At 36.8% G+C, this 20983-nt stretch overlaps 1 protein-coding gene across 2 annotated transcripts; it reads left to right on the forward strand.

Annotated features, from left to right (window-relative positions):
- Positions 1-12173: 12173 nt before the first annotated feature.
- LOC129887411 (uncharacterized) lies at positions 12174-19760 on the forward strand. 2 transcript variants are annotated; one of them, XM_055962500.1, is made up of 9 exons: positions 12174-12308; positions 12586-12708; positions 17625-17718; positions 17818-17877; positions 18372-18434; positions 18558-18761; positions 18954-19065; positions 19140-19348; positions 19491-19760. In XM_055962500.1, exons 2-9 carry the CDS (start codon positions 12593-12595, stop codon positions 19578-19580), a joined length of 948 nt encoding a protein of 315 aa, XP_055818475.1. In that variant the 5' UTR covers positions 12174-12308; positions 12586-12592; the 3' UTR covers positions 19581-19760. The 2 variants fall into 2 exon arrangements, with proteins under 2 accessions (XP_055818475.1, XP_055818474.1); XM_055962499.1 differs by having other exon boundaries at positions 12214-12308; positions 12570-12708.
- Positions 19761-20983: the final 1223 nt, after the last annotated feature.

The raw sequence follows: 20983 nt of genomic DNA on the forward strand, positions 1-20983 counted from the left end.
ATAGCTTTGGAATGAAACCCTTGAGAGAAACCTTCCTGTCTTAGGAAAATTTTAGAGTGAATGAGAGTGGGGGACTTTTGAAAGAATTGAAAAAATGTAGGATAAGGATAATGCCCAAAAGATCCTAGGGTATTAGAATATAAAACTAAAATAGACGAAAATGCCCTTTATAAAAAATTGCTGGACAGAGCCTATAAACCATCCCTACGAGTCGTAGAGGGGTCGATGAGTCATAGGGTCTAAGAAAGACCCTAAGAACTGACCCTCAGGACTTTTCCTATGACTCGTAAGTTGTAGACACTTCTAAGATCCGTAGAAGGGATTTGTCCTGCAGGGTCTGAGAAAGACCTTGAGAACTGAGTCTCTGAACTTCCTTGATGAATCATTTCAACGACTCATCTTATCTTCTACGAGTCGTAGCCTAGACTCGTCCTTTCACTTGATAAATTTCCAGCCTCAACATAAGTCCTACGAGTTACTCCTACGACTCATAGGAGTTTCTTACGACCCGTAGGTTGAGTTGTAGAACCCAAAATCCAGTCCATTCTCCAAAGTTTTCCTTCATTTTGACTTTTTGACTTACGGGGTCTTACACAATATTTATCAGTTATCAGTATAAGTCAGTATTATCAGATTATTACTGTCTTCAGTTATTACATTTTTTCATTGGAGTTATACTTAGCATTGAGTGGATTTAGGAATGAAAAATTTTGGTCAGCGTTAGTGAACCTTTAGTAGCAATTTCTAAGTCTCAGAACTACGTGCCACCGTAGGACTAGTCTTAACAGACACTAGCTTAGTGGATCCACATTAGCTCATATTCAGCCTTTATACTTGACAAGTAAATTGGGCCCTTTTGATGGGAGTTATACATCGAACTTCATGTAGTTGCTCACATGGTTATATGTCTGTTTTAGTATCTCCCATAGTCAATCTTTTTAGTTTTGCCATGATCAAGTATTCAATTATTTCAGTTCAGTTTATCAATTTTCATATTATTTACTTGGTCATTGCATCCGTTATGTTTTACAGTTAAACATGTTCAATATTATGTTTATTATGCATATTCTACATACTCAGTATATTCAAAGTAATGACCACGTACTTTCTGCCTATATTGTGTTATAATATAGGTTGTGACACTCAGCATTTAGGCCACGTTTAATGCTATCCAATCAGCTTGTAACAACCCCTAAAATGTTGTATGTCGGTATTTCAATTCTCGACAAAAATAATACAGCCTCTGTATTTTGGGCATAACTTTTCATAGGTTGGTCCAAATTAGGTGATTCAAATTTCTGGGTAATCACAACATCCTTACCTACAACTTTCATGAAGAACATAACTTCAAATTCGGAGTATAAGTAGGTCAAATAAATTAATCTTTGCAAGATATAGTGCTGTGACGAAATTGAGTGTTGATAGAAGAAAATTCATATCTCACTGTAGGTTGCTCCAAATTGGTTGATTCTTGAACGATATGAAACTAGACTTCCATATCTACAATTCTTATGAAGAAACCAAATCCTAATAAGGAATTTATCTTATTCAAACGTAGCTTCGAAAATGAGTATTCTGTTAAAAAGAACTCATCTTACCTACCATGGAAACATCTAGATGCATTTGACATCATGCATGACATAAATTGTCCTCCATTTAACATCATCCATGACATCAATATATTCCATTAAATTTTCAGATTTTTCTTTATAATTATTTTATTTATTGTTAGGTCCCTCTTTCCCACCTATAAATACCCACCTTATTTCCTCATTTTATTCATCAAGCTTTCCTAAGCATTTCTTCTCTCTATATACTTCTTCTCAAATATAGTTTTAGTTTTAATAGTATAAAAATACTACTCCGGTTATTCTTATACTCCGGGTAGTACACAAAACGCTCCGGCGAGAAGAAAAGGCTAGGGATCCAAGAGTATTCCAATTCGGAGTAAACCTTCGGATTTAAGGTATGTAAGGCTTTCATAGCATTGGATTGAGTTCGTCCATGCGCCCAATATTTAAATTTATTATAATTGAGTTATAGTTGAGTTTTATTCAAATCTTGAATTCTAGATGAATTAATTCTTCTTCTATTGAGTTTGATATATTTATGCATTAATATTATTATTATTGTTATCTCTCATATTATTGGAATTATTGTTCATGGCTACTTTCCCATGAATTCTAATTGATTTGATGTTCATGAATATTTTTACATATGTTTTGAGTAAAGATGTTGGCTTTTTATTATTTTTATTGATAAAAAGAGAGTTATATGAATTAATACTATATATGTATTTTATTGAGTTTTGAAAGAGTAAAAGAGTTGAATTTGAATGAATTTGAGAAAATGATATTTTGATCAAGATGTTTTGATGAGATGTAAATGATGTTTTTGGAAGTATAATGATTGATGAACATGAAATGAGATGAGTTTGATGATTTAAATTAAAGTCCAATGAGACTAGATGATGAGTTTAATATGAGCACATATTTTGGGAGTAGTATTGAGCACCGAGTTGGGTAAGAGTTTAATTGACTCAAACCCCAGAACTACGTAGCCAGCGTAGGATGGAGGCTATGCCTCTTAAGTCCCAAAAAGAGGACTTTGATGAATGGATCCAAGATGGTGATGTCCTTTACCCTGGCAAGGTATTGGATGGATGTGGCAACGACATCGCTTCGTTGTATCATCGCTAGCTCATAAGTGATGGTTGTCGGTTAGAGAAACTCCCAACTGAGTAAGCATTGCTTATTACTATTATTTTTATTATTATATTTTAAACTTGCATTACATATTCATGTTGAGATGATGTTGAGTTCTGAGCTGAGTTTTATTGAGAGGAGTATCTTGATATCTATCCTTACCTTCCTGCCATTTTACATACTCGTACATTCCACGTACTAACGTCATTCGACCTGCATCGTTTTATGATGCAGATACAGGTGTTAGAGATCCTCAACAGGCGCATCGTTGAAGATCATTTCTTTTCAGCTATTTGGTGAGTCCTTCTTGTATTCGAAGGAACTCCTTATCCTTTTATTATTGTTGAGTGTGATGTTTCTTTTGAGGTAGCCATGGACATGTCATTGGCACCATCTAAGAGTATTAGAGGCTTCATAGACAGAGTCTGATGATGTAATCGGAGTAGTTCTCCTTAGAAACTACTTCTTCTAATAATTATCTATTTTTCCTTTGATTATGACAAGCCCACATTAGTATTCTTAAGTCTTCCGCTCATGAATAAATAAGAAATGAGACCAAGTGGTTCTCTCAGAAGTCAGAAATGGTTTCTGAGTGCCAGCCACGCCTAGGGTACCCTCTCGGGGCGTGACAAACTTGGTATCAGAGCCCAGAGTTCAAGAGTCCTAGGGTGTCTATGAAGCCGTGTCTAGTAGAGTCTTGTTTATAGGTGTGTCGTGCACCACACTTATAATCAGGAAGCTATAGGACATTAGGAATTATTTCACTTCTTTCATAATCTGAGTTCGTGCGATAGAGTTTAACTCTATAAAAGCTTTCTTTCTAATTCGTGCGTTTACACGTTTCAGACATGCCTCCTAAACGTTCAGCCAGTCAGAGGAACGCTCCCAGCACTGAGGTTCCACAGTCAGTGATGCCTCCACGGAGAACTAGGGGCCGACCTGCAAGGTCTACTGAGGTACCCCAAGTACCTACTGTTCAGACCACTCCTACTTCTGAGGATGATTTTCGAGGAGCGATTGCTATGCTCACCCAGTTGGTGGCTGCTCGAAATAGTAGCCAGAGTTCACCAACTCCTAGCTCTAGTTATCAAGAGCCATCTGCTGCCACGAGGATCAGAGATTTTCTGATAATGAATCCATCGGTCTTCACGGGTTCTAACGTTGATGAAGACCCCCAAAATTTCATTGATGAGATGTGGAAGATACTAAAAGCGATGCATGCTACAGAGATTGAGGGTGTTGAGTTGGTGTCTTATCAACTCAAGGATGTCGCAAATGTCTGGTATAACCAGTGGGAAGAAAGTAGAGGTGAAGATGCAGAGCCTGCTCTTTGGGATGAGTTTGAAAGAGCATTTCTTGATAACTTTTTTCCCCAAGAGCTACGTGAAGTAAAAATTGAGGAGTTTGTGAACCTCAAGCAAGAGAGTATGACTGTGAAAGAATATAGTTTAAAGTTTATTCAATTGTCCAAATATGCCCCAGAAATGATTCCCCATATGAGGTCTAAGATGAGGAAGTTTGTCTCTGGCCTAGGCAAACATGTAAAGAAAGAATGTAAGGCAATGCTAATGATTTCTGACATGGATTTTTCTAGATTGATGGTGTATGCTCAGCAGGTTGAGGATGACAAGAAAAAGGACTGAGAAGAACACCTAAGCAAGAAGGCTAAGTCTGCTGGGCATGAGAATGAGCAGAAGCAAGGGAAGGGTAACAAGTCTTTCTTTCAGAAAAGGTCTTCCAATTATGCACCTTCCCCAACAAATGCTTTTACACCTAATACCAGGTATGATCAGAGATCGCTAAGTCACCAAAACTTTCGATCTCAAGGTTCTCAGTCCCAATTAAGTATGGCTCAAGGTTCTAGAGGAAAACCACCATGTGCTAGATGTGGGAGGCTCCATTTGGGAGAGTGTCGTGTGGGCACCAATGCTTGCTACGGATGTGGAAAGATAGGTCACTTCCAGAATGAGTGTCCTTCAAAAAGGCAGGGAGATGGAAGTAGTAGAGCTCAGTTTTCTTCTGCAGCTCCACAGAATAGAGGTAATCATAGAGGTGCAGCTTCAAGTGCAGGTGGGGGAACCAACCGTCTGTATGCTATGGGTAGTCGCCAAGACCAAGAAAACGCACCCGATGTTGTTACTGGTATGCTTCGAGTCCTTTCTTTTGATGTGTATGCATTACTTGATCCGGGTGCTACATTATCTTTTGTGACTCCTTACTTGGCTAGTAAATTTGAGATCCTTCCTGAGTGTCTTCTTGAGCCTTTCAGTGTGTCTACTCCTGTTGGTGATTCTATCTTAGCTGAGAGGGTCTATAGAAATTGTACTGTGTCAATCTATCATAGGGATACCATGGCTGACTTAGTTGAGTTGGACATGGTTGATTTTGATGTGATTCTTGGTATGGACTGGCTTTATTCTTGTTATGCTTCGGTTGATTGTAGGACCCGAATTGTCAAGTTTCAATTTCTAAATGAGCCTATCTTAGAGTGGAAGGGGAATTCTGTAGTGCCTAGGGGTAAATTTATTTCCTACCTTAAGGCCAGAAAATTAATCTCTAAAGGATGTATATATCATATAGTTCGAGTCAAAAATATTAATGATCAGACTCCATCTCTTGAGTCAGTTCCCATTGTGAATGAGTTTCCTGAAGTCTTTCCTGAGGATCTACCCGGAATTCCTCCTGATAGAGAGATAAACTTTGGTATTGATATCCTTCCTGATACACAACCTATCTCCATTCCTCCTTATAGGATGGCTCCTGCTGAGTTGAAAGAGTTGAAAGAACAACTGAAAGACCTCCTAGATAAGGGGTTTATTAGGCCAAGTGTCTCACCCTGGGGCGCTCCTGTCCTATTCGTGCGAAAGAAAGATGGGTCCCTTAGAATGTGCATTGATTACCGACAACTAAACAAGGTCACCATTAAAAACAAGTACCCTCTTCCCAGAATAGATGATTTATTTGACCAACTTCAGGGTGCCACATGCTTCTCTAAGATAGACCTTAGATCAGGCTATCACCAGTTGAAAGTGAGAGAATGTGACATCCCGAAGATGGCTTTTCGAACCCGCTATGGTCATTTTGAGTTTGTTGTTATGTCCTTTGGATTGACAAATGCTCCAGCAGCTTTTATGGACCTCATGAACCGAGTATTCAAGCCATACCTAGATACATTTGTAATTGTCTTCATCGATGATATTTTGGTCTACTCTAGAAGTAAGAGTGAGCATGCTAATCACCTTAGGATTGTCCTTCAAACTCTTAAGGAGAAGGAGTTGTATGCTAAGTTTTCAAAGTGTGAGTTTTGGCTTGAGTCTGTAGCATTCCTAAGTCATATTATATCTGGGGATGGAATCCAAGTTGATACTCAAAAGATTGAGGCAGTTAAGAACTGGCCCCGACCCACCTCTCCAACCGATATAAGGAGTTTCTTAGGTTTGGCTGGTTACTACAGGAGGTTTGTTGAGGGATTTTCATCCATATCCTCACCATTGACTAAGCTGACTCAGAAGAAGGCTAAGTTTCAATGGTCTGATGCTTGTGAGAAAAGTTTTCAAGAGTTGAAAGCTAGATTGACTACTGCTCCAGTACTATCCCTACCCGAAGGAATGGATGGTTTTGTAATCTATTGTGATGCTTCAAGAGTTGGGTTGGGATGTGTATTGATGCAGAAAGGTAAGGTCATTGCCTATGCCTCCAGGCAGCTTAAGACTCATGAGAGGAACTACCCCACTCATGACCTTGAGTTGGCAGCTGTGGTATTTGCTCTTAAGATTTGGCGTCACTATCTTTATGGTGTACATGTGGATGTGTTCACAGACCATAAGAGCTTGCAGTATGTATTCAGCCAGAAGGAGCTGAATTTGAGGCAAAGGAGATGGCTAGAGTTGCTCAAGGATTATGACATGAGCATTCTCTACCACCCAGGTAAAGCAAATGTAGTTGCTGATGCTCTTAGCAGGTTATCTATGGGAAGTACAACTCATGTGGAAGAGGAAAAGAAGGAGTTGGCAAAGGAAGTGCATAGACTTGCGCGTTTGGGAGTTCAACTTATTGACTCTAGTGAGGGTGGTACAATAGTACGAAATGGAGCTGAATCATCTCTAGTTGTAGAGGTGAAAGAAAAGCAAGATCAGGACCCTATTTTTCTTCAACTGAAGGATGAGGTTCACAAGCAGAAGGTAATGGCTTTTACCAAAGGGGGAGATGGAGTGTTGAGATATCAAGAAAGATTATGTGTTCCAAGTGTTGATGGTATTAGGGAGAGAATCATGAAAGAAGCCCATAATTCTAAGTATTCCATCCATCCAGGTTCAACAAAGATGTATCATGACTTAAGAGAAGTATACTGGTGGAGTGGAATGAAGAGAGATATAGCAGAGTTTGTGTCCAAGTGCCCAAATTGCCAACAAGTTAAAGTTGAGCACCAAAGGCCTTGTGGAGTGGCTCAGAATATAGAGATACCGGAATGGAAGTGGGAAATGATCAATATGGACTTCATTACCGGTTTACCACGAACCCGCAAACAACATGACTCTATTTGGGTGATTGTGGATAGGATGACCAAATCGGCCCATTTCTTGCCGGTTAAGACTACGAACACTGCAGAGGATTATGCCAAACTATATCTTAGAGAGATTGTTAGACTGCATGGAGTTCCTTTGTCTATCATCTCTGATAGGGGAGCTCAATTTACTGCTCAGTTTTGGAAGTCATTTCAGAAGGGCTTGGGTTCAAGAGTGAACCTTAGTACTGCTTTTCATCCGCAAACAGATGGCCAGGCAGAGCGTACGATACAGACTTTGGAGGATATGTTAAGAGCCTGTGTCATTGACTTCAAAGGTAATTGGGATGATCATTTACCTCTTATTGAGTTTGCATACAATAATAGTTTCCATTCGAGTATTCAAATGGCTCCTTATGAAGCTCTGTATGGGAGGAGATGTAGATCACCAATTGGTTGGTTTGAAGTTGGTGAAGCTGAGTTGATTGGACCAGACTTGGTTCACCAAGCTATGGAGAAGGTGAAAACCATACAAGAGAGGTTGAGGACTGCTCAAAGTCGCCAAAAATCCTACACTGATGTTAGAAGAAGAGATTTAGAGTTCGAAGTGTACGATTGGGTATACTTGAAAGTTTCACCCATGAAGGGTGTGATGAGATTTGGAAAGAAAGGGAAGCTTAGTCCCCGCTACATTGGTCCTTATCAGATTATGAGGAGGGTAGGTAACGTAGCCTATGAATTGGAGTTGCCTCCAGAATTAGCTGCTATTCATCCCGTGTTTCACATCTCTATGCTTAAGAAGTGTTTGGGAGATCCTTCACTTGTTGTCCCAGCTGAGAGCATTGGGGTGAAAGAGAGTTTGAGTTATGAAGAGATTCCAGTTCAAATTCTTGATCGTCAGGTTCGCAAATTAAGAACTAAGGAAGTGGCATCTGTCAAAGTCCTATGGCGAAATCAATTTGTTGAAGAGGCTACATGGGAAGCTGAAGAAGATATGAAGGCTAACTATCCTCATCTATTTATGCCTTCTGATGACGATATTCAAGGTAATATTCCTTACTTCTACCTTTGAGTCGATGTTTATTCTTGAGTTTGAGTCATTAACCATTTGAGTATCGGAGTTGATGTATTGATGATATTCATTCTTTATGTCTCCTATTTTCATCTTCATTCGAGGACGAATGATCCCAAGGGGGAGATATTGTAACAACCCCTAAAATGTTGTATGTCGGTATTTCAATTCTCGATAAAAATAATACAGCCTCTGTATTTTGGGCATAACTTTTCATAGGTTGGTCCAAATTAGGTGATTCAAATTTCTGGGTAATCACAACATCCTTACCTACAACTTTCATGAAGAACATAACTTCAAATTCAGAGTATAAGTAGGTCAAATAAATTAATCTTTGCAAGATATAGTGCTGTGACGAAATTGAGTGTTGATAGAAGAAAATTCATATCTCACTGTAGGTTGCTCCAAATTGGTTGATTCTTGAACGATATGAAACTAGACTTCCATATCTACAATTCTTATGAAGAAACCAAATCCTAATAAGGAATTTATCTTATTCAAACGTAGCTTCGAAAATGAGTATTCTGTTAAAAAGAACTCATCTTACCTACCATGGAAACATCTAGATGCATTTGACATCATGCATGACATAAATTGTCCTCCATTTAACATCATCCATGACATCAATATATTCCATTAAATTTTCAGATTTTTCTTTATAATTATTTTATTTATTGTTAGGTCCCTCTTTCCCACCTATAAATACCCACCTTATTTCCTCATTTTATTCATCAAGCTTTCCTAAGCATTTCTTCTCTCTATATACTTCTTCTCAAATATAGTTTTAGTTTTAGTAGTATAAAAATACTACTCCGGTTATTCTTATACTCCGGGTAGTACACAAAACGCTCCGGCGAGAAGAAAAGGCTAGGGATCCAAGAGTATTCCAATTCGGAGTAAACCTTCGGATTTAAGGTATGTAAGGCTTTCATAGCATTGGATTGAGTTCGTCCATGCGCCCAATATTTAAATTTATTATAATTGAGTTATAGTTGAGTTTTATTCAAATCTTGAATTCTAGATGAATTAATTCTTCTTCTATTGAGTTTGATATATTTATGCATTAATATTATTATTATTGTTATCTCTCATATTATTGGAATTATTGTTCATGGCTACTTTCCCATGAATTCTAATTGATTTGATGTTCATGAATATTTTTACATATGTTTTGAGTAAAGATGTTGGCTTTTTATTATTTTTATTGATAAAAAGAGAGTTATATGAATTAATACTATATATGTATTTTATTGAGTTTTGAAAGAGTAAAAGAGTTGAATTTGAATGAATTTGAGAAAATGATATTTTGATCAAGATGTTTTGATGAGATGTAAATGATGTTTTTGGAAGTATAATGATTGATGAACATGAAATGAGATGAGTTTGATGATTTAAATTAAAGTCCAATGAGACTAGATGATGAGTTTAATATGAGCACATATTTTGGGAGTAGTATTGAGCACCGAGTTGGGTAAGAGTTTAATTGACTCAAACCCCAGAACTACGTAGCCAGCGTAGGATGGAGGCTTTGCCTCTTAAGTCCCAAAAAGAGGACTTTGATGAATGGATCCAAGATGGTGATGTCCTTTACCCTGGCAAGGTATTGGATGGATGTGGCAACGACATCGCTTCGTTGTATCATCGCTAGCTCATAAGTGATGGTTGTCGGTTAGAGAAACTCCCAACTGAGTAAGCATTGCTTATTACTATTATTTTTATTATTATATTTTAAACTTGCATTACATATTCATGTTGAGATGATGTTGAGTTCTGAGCTGAGTTTTATTGAGAGGAGTATCTTGATATCTATCCTTACCTTCCTGCCATTTTACATACTCGTACATTCCACGTACTGACGTCATTCGACCTGCATCGTTTTATGATGCAGATACAGGTGTTAGAGATCCTCAACAGGCGCATCGTTGAAGATCATTTCTTTTCAGCTATTTGGTGAGTCCTTCTTGTATTCGAAGGAACTCCTTATCCTTTTATTATTGTTGAGTGTGATGTTTCTTTTGAGGTAGCCATGGACATGTCATTGGCACCATCTAAGAGTATTAGAGGCTTCATAGACAGAGTCTGATGATGTAATCGGAGTAGTTCTCCTTAGAAACTACTTCTTCTAATAATTATCTATTTTTCCTTTGATTATGACAAGCCCACATTAGTATTCTTAAGTCTTCCGCTCATGAATAAATAAGAAATGAGACCAAGTGGTTCTCTCAGAAGTCAGAAATGGTTTCTGAGTGCCGGCCACGCCTAGGGTACCCTCTCGGGGCGTGACACAGCTCAATAGCATTTGTTGGCGAGTCCTCATTTTTCGACGATGATCTTATGATTTCTTTCAGTTCTTTACTTTCAATTCAGGCAGTTGGAGTAAGCTAGGGGCTTGTCCTAGCAACTCATATTAGTAGAGACTTTTTAGACAGTTAGATTTAGTATCAACAAAGTTGTTCAGATTTTGTCTATCTTACATTTAAGTATAATAGACTATCTTCAAAGTTTATTTCTATATTCAGTTATCTTCAGTATTATCATGTGATTCTTAGTTTCATGCAAGACCATGAGGTTAGCCTGAGGTCACTTGTGACTATAAGCATCATATCACGACTAGAGGTTAGTCTTGAGTCGTAACATTTTACATCTATATCTCCAGCTACAAATATTTTCCATGCTAAGTTGTTGGCCCTCTTAGAGGGATTAACTGCTGCCTTGGAACACAATTTACAGCATGTGGAAGCTAACATTAATGCAAGTGAAGTAGTCAATATGATAAACAATGCTAACATTCAATCTTATTCCTTATTGATTGATTACGGGTTCCTTCTCCAATGGCTGAGCAAGATGAAAGTCGCTCATGTCTACAAATAACAAATAGATTAGCTGATGGATTAGCAGCAGTGGCTACTACAAATGATAACATCACCTCTATGAGGCTTTTTTGAGACTCTCCGGCATATCTAATTGATATTGTGTGAGCAGACAAAAATGGAGATATGTCAACTTGACGGGTTAATGTGTAGTCCATCAACCCGACTCCTTTGTATAATACTAGTCCTATTACTGTTTTTGTGCCGTCTCTAAATATAACTAGTACGACTTGTACAACTCAACCACATATATGTTCTCTGTAGATTTTTTGGTTAATGAAATAGTCTCCTTTTGCACAAAAAAAAATAAGTATGGTCGGTCACATGTTAATTTGAAGGTAAGTTTCTAAAATTTCCAAAATAAAATTAAAAAAATAGATTTTTAATTATTATTATTTTTACAGAAAAGAATAAAAAATGTCCTTATCATAAATGTTTTAAAAATGCCCTCAACAAGTGGTTTAATTAAACAAGTGGCTTCATCTTATTGGTCCACGTAGACTTTTCAATTCAATCCTATTACTTAAATTGAGATATGTTAGAAATCCTTGTAGCTTTGTACCTAGTTTTTCTATTGTTTTGACAAATCAGAATAATATTTATTGAGAGTCACTTTTGATTTACGTCAATGCGGACTCGTACTTCTTCTTTTTTGAGTATAACAAGAAGATAAAAAAAGAAACAAGACGGGTAATTTAAGTATCTAATTGGAACAAAGAAGAGGTACCAAAAAAAAAAATCCAAGAAATTTAGTTTCGGTTATTATGGGTCTTGGGTTTTTAGAATAGCTGGGTCATGATTCATTGAAATGGGTAAAAATTCATGTCACCATTACCATGTCATTGTGGTGTTAAAAAATAATATTTTTAGACCTAAAGAAAAATATGAAGGACATTTTTTATTTATAGGCGGAAGGAAGACATTTTTGAGTCATTTATGACATGTTAAAGATATTTTTAATTTTTTTTTAAAAAAAAATAAAAGGACCAAAGGAATAATATCAGGAAATAGAGGGCAGGGAAGTGTAATTTGGCAAACCGGAGGGAGATCTGTATTATTTACAGAGGCAAGAGATTGATTGCCTTATTTGGTTAAACACCAACGTGCTGAAGAGTCTTCCATTGAACCTGCATCACAGCATCAGTACCCTTCCGGAGGTTAGAGCAAATCTACTCTCTTCTCTGATCTGTCGTTTATGAGCATTGCTTTGCCTTTGATTCAGATGATATTGTAAAAGAATGAATTTTCCTTCTGTTCTGCGGGTCAAACATCTATATTTGTCAAATCAACGGAAACATATTTGTAATTATGTATTTTGTGCACTAAATTTCTGAATTCGTTGATCTTACCAAGTTGGTTGTATTTTGATTTTGAATCTTTTCAGTTAATGTCTTGGCAATTTGTGATGACTTACTTAGGTGATTTAATGTTCAGGAGAAAGATGAAAACTCTTGCCGTGGCATTGTTGGTTGCTTTGATTGTTGTTGTTGAAGTCCCATTCGGTCATACGTTTCCATCTGCAGTCCCTTCGTTTCTTTGGTCACCGCATCAATATGGGTATGAATTTCCTTTCTTATTGCAGCTTGTACTTAATTGCCCCTTTTTGTTTAATCACTTGGGATTCAAAGCAGATTATTTGTTTAGTGGTGCTTGAATCGAGTAGTATTGTAGATCCTAATATACAGTTATTAGCAAAGGTTGCCAAATAGGATCAGCTACTCCATCTTCCTCTCTACCTTCCCAAACTAATAGGCCTTCTCTCTACTTCAAATAGTACCTTAGTCATCCTCTCTATATGGACTATATCTGTGACTCCATAAAAAGTAGAGGTTTATGGTCCTCATTTGAAAAGGAAAAAGTGGAGGTCTTTCTTCAAACTAGAGGGAAGGAAGTTTTGGGTAAACTAGAGGGAGATCTAAACTATTCACCCTGCCAAAATCTAATTACATCTGGATATGCCAAATCTGGGTGCTCGTCTGTCTGTCCTAATAGTAATCTTCCTTGTCAGAAATCTTTTCATTGAGGGTTTAATCTATAATGCAGATATCCTTTTCATTAGGACAAATTTACGTTAAAGCTGCAAAGAGCTCAAAGAGTCTTCAAAAGCATCCACTTGCTTTATATATCCTGTTTGCTCCAAGAAAAAAAGTTTTCAAGTATTTTATTTTAGTATGTTTTCTTTTGCATTGCTTCTCCACCAAAAAATCTCCTGATTCTCTCCTTCATAATTGCGAAATGGGTACAATGGTATCATCTCCCATATCTCCTGTGCTTTTTATCCTTTACACTTTCCATGCCCAACACTGTAGAAGCATTGTCCACAGTACTCCGACCTCATACTCTCTAGCTTTATCACAGATATAACAATATACAGTAGAAATATCTCACAAACATTACACAGACTTTCAAGTCTAGGTCTTTTAACTTTGTCTTGAATGTAAGTTCTCCATTGGCAGCTTTAGGAATATCAATTTAACCAAATTATGTCAATGTCTTTGCTAGTAACTTAGAAATATGTTCTCTGGAAGATGATTTCTTTAGTGTACACGTATCTTGGTGTTTCCTGAATTTTCTCTGTTTGTTTTTAGAAATGCTGTTACTTATATGTTTTATTTTAAACTGTTACGCTTACTAATCTTGGAAGCATGCTCAGTTAAAAACCCTCCATTGACTATGCCTTAATATTTTTTCTAAAATTTGTAAAGTTGCACCAAAGGTAGGTGTAGTGACTATGATATGTACAATGTCACAATCCATCTTTACTAGGAACTCATTGTTCCGTGCTGACTGAGTGATAAAACAAACTAATAACTCAAATGTCAATTACTTGCACCCACCCCCCTCCAAGGGAAAAAAAGAAGCAGCAAAACTTATATGTCAACTAAGTAAATAATAAAAACAAATTAACAAAAAAAAGAAGTAAAAAAAAAAAAGGGCAGCCCGGTGCACTTAAGCTCCCGCTATGCGCAGGGTCCGGGGAAGGGCCCGACCACAAGGGTCTATTGTACGCAGCCTTACCTTGCATTTCTGCCAGAGGCTGTTTCCAAGGCTTGAACCCGTGACCTCCTGGTCACATGGCAGCAACTTTAACAAAAAAAAGAAGTAAATAACAAAAACAAAACTCTCCTAGATTCATACTATCAAAGTGTATCTTTAATTGTCATCTTATAAAAAATGATTACTACATTAACTTTTACTATCTTCATGGGGTCTCTGAATCCCTTCCTATCAATCCTTTTTACTATTCATACTGATAATGATAGTTTCTTAATTGCCTTGAAGCTTGAGAGGTGAAGCTAACATTCCGAGAGGCGTCTTCCATATTTTGTCAATAAATTAAATCAACCAACAAAACTTACTTGAGAAATGGAATTTGTTTAGAAAAAGTCATCTTTGTTGTTGTTGTTATGGCTCGATTCTTAACTTGCTTAAAGCATGATCAAGTAGGATTAAGATCTGCACATTTACTGTGTACACTTGAAAATCCTAGCTTCGCTCATGACACCTCACTGCTCCAGCTTTTAGATACTCTGTTTGAACCTCTCATGGAGATTTTCTGCTGGTTATATGCTTATACTTTTCAACTATGTAATATGTATTCTGTAGTGTGGAGATACTTTTAGGTAAAAAATGAAGACTCCCTCGTTGAACTATCCCTTTGCACCAAATTGCCCTACTACTTTTTTTCTGCTGGTAGGCTTAGCCTTATTCTCTTGTAATCTGGCGTTTCCATCTTTCTTTTTTCATGTGTCCAGTACTTATCTACTTTCTTGTTGTAAACTTATCGCCAAGTTGACTCCTTTGATCCATTGTAATCCGAATCCCGATGTCCTAATTATTTTATCCTTGCACATCTAATGATTCACATCACTTGAATAGAACCCTAGCAATACCTTGAGTGTTCTACTCCGTTAATGAGATCAATGTCTTCATAAGAAACCTTCATTTAGGTAGTTCAACCACATCTAAATGACGTCAAATCTTTGCTTTGGGTCCTGAGTTGCTAGTTGTAAAAAGCAATTTTTATGCCTTATTCAGTTATTCTTACATATGATTTTTTATTTTGATTTTCCACAACGTATTCTTTCTTGTAGGTCTTGAATATACTCTTCTTATTTCTTTGCAAAAGACGGAAGGATGGAAGAAGTGTGTCACTTGCCTCTAGAATATTAAGGCTTTTAATAACGATTGCAAAAGTAACTCCCTTTTTGTAATTCTGTTTTTCTTTTCTTTTCAAAAGAAAAACAACTTTTATTATGGACAGAAATCTCCAAAATTTAAACCTCAAGCATCTTAGATCAAATCTTAACGACAATCAAAGTTTCTAACTATGATCGATCTTCTAATGTCTAAACTGCTCCTATCAAACTTTTGAGGTTATAGCCTTAAATTCATAAATTCTAGGGAAAAGGCAAAAGTACCCCCTCCACATATGGCCGAATTTCCAACACTTTCTCTTTGCCCTCCAAATACACCCCTCCCCCCCTCCAACCACCACCCCTTATTTTTTCTGGATTTCTTTGCACTTTATGTGTTGACGTGGAAAAGGCAAAAGTACCCCCTCCACATATGGATTCTAGGGAAAAGGCAAAAGTACCCCCTCCACATATGGACGAATTTCCAACACGTTATCTTTGCCCTCCAAATACACCCCTCCCCCTCTCCAACCGCCACCCCTTATTTTTTCTGTATTTCTTTGCACTTTATGTGTTGACGTGGACCACAACCCAATTGAATTAGCTGTGGTGATATACACGCCCCACCATGTGTGTATATGTTTTTTTTTCCATTTTTTTCTTCACTTTGTTCTCATTTTTTTTCTTTTTCTATTGCTTTTATTTACTCTTCTTACTTTTTTTTGTCTTTCCTTCTTTTTTGATTTTTGATTTTACTGAGCCGAGGGTCTTTCGGAAACAGCCGTCCTACCTTGGTAGGAGTTAGGTCTGTGTACACTTTACCCTCCCCAGACCCCACGTTGTGGGATTTCACTGGGTCGTTGTTGTTGTTGTATTTGTTTGTCTTTAACTTTGATATCAAATTTAATTCCAATGCCTTGTATTTAAATTAAGTTAGCATCAGACGGATACCAAAATTATTCCGAAAAAAAATACATTAAGTTTATGACAGAATTTTTTTTAATGGGATACGGCCAAATAAATTAACTATATAGTAAGTATTATATTATTTCGGAATACATGCAAATTAATTAGAAGTGAAGAAAAAAATTAATAAAAGAGAAAGAAAATAAAAAGTTAAAAGTGAGAAATATATACAAGTTTTATTGTTAATAATTATGTGTACTAATTAACTGTAAAGTGTCTAATGAAAAACGGACAAGTGTCCATATTGATCAAATTTCCCCCATATTTTTGGCCTCTTTTGCTTCCAAGGGAGTGAGCACAATCTCCATGCCACCTCAGTACCAAAAGGTATATTATTACACTTTAAAATAGTTCAGGGGGTTAATAGGACCCTCGTAAAAGAAAGGTGTCCTTGGAATTTTGGTTATAGTTTTAGGGAGTTTTATGCCTTTTCCCTAAATTTTAAGTAGCTACTTCCATTTTCTATTTTTGTTCCCAGCAGTTCCTTCCTTGCTCTCATTCTAAAAGATTTTACAAGGCCTTTTTAAAATTATTTTACAAGATAGAACACTACGAATAATTTCTAACCATCATAAGCATAAATGATTCTAGAATATACCCCCCCCCTTCCCCTCTTTCCCCACCAAACCAAACAAAATAAAAAAAAAGGATGTTGCTAGAAATCTGATTGCTAAATCTATATATCCTTTCTGTGTGTGATTTGTGTCTTAAACAACTTAATGCAAAACTTTGGAATGTTTTATTTACCCAAGGATATACTGTAGTTTGTGTAAGTTTCTGTTTACTCGTCTACTTAAATTGAAATGCTCACTTTATTTTTCACCAAAATGACTTCTTAATTAGGCTAGGTTGTGTAAACTATATCCATATTTAGGAACTTTAGTTGATGAAGTATTAATTTTATGAGGAAAATCTCCATATACAAGTAGTACACTAAAGAGACCTACAGAGAATAGCTAGGCTTTTAGGCCTTACAAGAGCTGCTCGTTAGAATTACATGTGTCCCATACAATGTCATGGAGTCTCGGAAAGTCAGTAGACTTCCTAGCTGAGTTATAGTTGAAGCAAAGGGTCCACAACTTTGTGAACCATCTAGAAACATTATTTAGGTCCTTAAAAAACTAATCTGTGATGTACTGCTGATCCCCACACTCTAGTAAGGAGTGGTTGGTGACAACAGCTAGATATCCTATATATGCCCCTTCTTTTGTATTCCATGTTTATGTGGGATGGTACATTTGTTTTCTAAAGGTGATCTGCACCGAATTGCAACTTACCTGAACTGCATCTGCCACACATTTATGGTGTTTGTTGGCAAGAGATCTGTGTAAATTTGTATTGTCTGAATTATTTTTATTTCTTATGTCACAGAGTTTCCTCAAGTGAAGCTGTCAATTACAGAACCCTTTCACTGAAGGATTTAGTCAAGTCTGTTATGGCTGAGGGTGGTTGGTCGGACTTGCTGGTACTTCATGTCTCTATATTCTATTAGTTCTTGCCTTCCTAATCGTTTTCTCTGGATTCGTTCTTTGAAGGAAACTAAATTGTCTTTGATCTTCATTAGTGCTCAGGAAAAGAAGGTGGACAGCATCTGGATCTTGCACTTGTTTTTGTTGGGAAGGAGGTACCCATCTCTTAGTTTTAGGGGAAGAGTAACTATATTTTGTTGCACTTCCTGAAATTAAATTACCAAATACCCTTTAATTAAGCCATTTGAGTCATAATTTTTATATGCTTCAGAGCAAGACCTATGGAGAGATTGTGATACACCTTCCTGCAAAATTTAATATGGTCCACATAGATTTCAAACTGCTGAAAAGGTGTTGGAACCCATTCTTACATATTCAAGTAAAAGTAATGAGTATAACCCTTTGTGGTTGTTGTCTGTGTCATACTCACCCCGATATTTGAGTTGATACAAACAACTCCAATTTGGTTTATTTACCCATTGAAGGAAAATTCTAGTTCGGTCGGGGAAATGTCACTTTAAACTCGTAAAGTACTAATGAACACAGCTTTCATATGGGACCTTGTTAACACATAGGCTTTGCAAGTTTTTATTTTACTTTTTGAAATTTTCTACCTTGCCTCAGCAGCTAATGTCTCTTTCTTGTTTAGTTGCAATCTGTGAATATTGCTAGACCCAAAAATGCCAATTCTGAGCTTGTGGACTTGCTGAAGGTAATTAGAGTTTTCCCAACTTCTGAAATTATTTCCCTGACTCAAAAAATTTGTGTTTGGTTCTTGATGTACTGCAAAAGTTCATTTATATTATCTTAGTGTGGTAAAAAATGTCTTGAGCAGGCTTCTGTCGCAAAGTCCAACTTTTCTTTGGCATTCCCCTACATTGATGCATCAGAGGAGAGCAAATCAGTGGAAAGCTCCTTGATTTCAGAATTTACTAACACGTGTGGGCATGGTCTTGAGGCCAGCAACATTGCTTTTTTAGAATCATGCTCTGTTGAGGGTGAAAGTTTTGAGAAACTCACTGATGTCCACTCAGTTCAGGTTAATAATGGAGTAATCTCTATTCCATTGATAAATGAGGCATCCGAAAAAAGAAAAAAAAGTGACAATTTTTAGATTTTAGTGTAGTGACTATGTTCACCACAGCTACTACAGCTTGTATGTGTATATATATTGATGCTGTTGCCGTGTGTACTGGATGTATTAATTCTTTTCATCTGTCTTGTGTTACAGAACTATCTGCTATCAAGGATCACTAAACAATCCAAGGGGCAGCCAAATTTGATTGTTCTCTGCGACCAAGGTCACCGTACTCTGGGAGGAGCTGAAGAACAAACCTCTGAGGGTATGATATGAATGGAGAACGTGTTTTATACCTATTTTGGTCATATATAGTCCTTAAACTTGATAAATTTGCAGGAGAAGTTTTGTCTCAACTACTCAGTTATGTGGAGAATCTGGGAGCAAAATACACCGCACTCTATGTTTCAGATCCTTTTAGGTCAATTCAATTCCCCTCTCATAGGGAAGTAGAAAGATTTCTTGCTGAAGGTACTGGAAATAAATTGGTCGATGCCTGTGATGGAGTTTGCCGAATTAAATCCTCATTTTTGGAGGGCATATTTGTGGTAAGTTGATTGCATCTCTGTCCACAGTTCAAAACTGCTTCTAGTGTTTTTCTCTGGTTGTGGTGAAATCAGATTACGTCCCTTTTTTCCCTTGCTGCTGTCTTTTGTGTTTACTGATTATGTTCTTTTCGTACTGTTCCAGGCAATTGTCTTGCTTATAATTTTGATATCCGGCCTTTGCTGCATGATGGGAATTGATACTCCAACAAGGTTTGAGGCCCCTACAGATTAGAGCTTGTACAAGATAAATTCATATTCTGAGGTGCTTTGACTGCAGTAATGTGAATGTATCTCTATGCTATGCATAACCCTGTAATTTTTGTTTATTTGTCACACAACACTCGCTTGTATCAGCAGTATAGAGAGTGTTACATTCCAATAATGTTATGGCCATTCTTGAATTTTTTGATTATATATTCTTCTGCTTCGGTTACCTGCCCTTGTTATTCTTCAGTTCTGGTGGATGGCTATTTTACTGTGTTTAGTAGAATTATTGTTCGCAAGTGAAAACCAAGGCCCTGCAGTTTTTCTCAACCTTAAACTTCTGAACAGTTGGGCAAGTCCTCGAAGAGTTAAACGGTGTTGTCTCACTAAATGCGGCCATACTCTTCTTCCCTCCCAGAATGAGGTGAAAAAGAGGGGCGAAAACTGCCATATTTTGGCAATTAGCATTGTAAAATATTCAAGCTCAATCATGAACGGGAACTCCAAGCCAAAATAGTAGTAATACATTATTCCAACCTTTTTGATGTTGCTATTTGGGTATATGTGTTATAAATTAACTTAACTTAGCAAATAGCAAAATAATTAAAAGAGGTATATTGAGAAGAGAAAGTGGAAACAGAGGAGAAAAGAGAAATGTTGTGTAGTATTTTTGTATCAGTGTGCATTCAATTCATAACATCTTGCCTATATTTATAGGCATAGAAAGAAGAAAATACCAAGTGGGCAAGTTGCCCACTTACAAGTGGGGCCCACTTGGATAATTATATCCAATACCTAATACTCCCCCTTGGATGTCAAAAAAATAAATATTCTAGCAAAAAATAAATATATATAGTTATTCTAAACATTCTTAGATGTTGTGCCTCATTAAAACCTTATTAGGAAAAATCCAGTGGGAAAAAGCCTAGTGAAGAAAAAAGAGCACATATCTGGTAATACGCATTGAGTGCTGCCTCATTAAAAATCTTATCAGGAAAACCCAGTAGGACAAAACCTTGGTTAAGGAAAAAAGAGTGCGACACGTATTTTTCTCCCTTGATGAAAACTTCATTTGATGTTTTGGAGACGACGCATTCCAATCTTATATCTTAGCTTCTCAAAAATTGATGTTGGTAATGCCTTTGTGAATAAATCTGCAAGATTATCACTTGAACGAACTTGTTGTACATCTATATCACCATTCTTCTATAGATCATGTGTGAAGAATAATTTTGGTGAAATATGTTTCTTTCTGTCTCCTTTTATGAAGCCACCTTTCAATTGAGTTATGCACGCGCATTGTCTTCGAATATAATTGTGGATACTTTGACATCACTTTCCAAACCACATCTTTCTTTGATGAACTGTATCATCGATCTCAACCACACACATTCTCTACTTGCTTCATGAATTGCTATTATTTCAACATGA

Source organism: Solanum dulcamara, chromosome 4 (assembly GCF_947179165.1).
Source record: "Solanum dulcamara chromosome 4, daSolDulc1.2, whole genome shotgun sequence".
In the NCBI taxonomy this organism is placed as follows: Eukaryota; Viridiplantae; Streptophyta; class Magnoliopsida; order Solanales; family Solanaceae; genus Solanum; species Solanum dulcamara.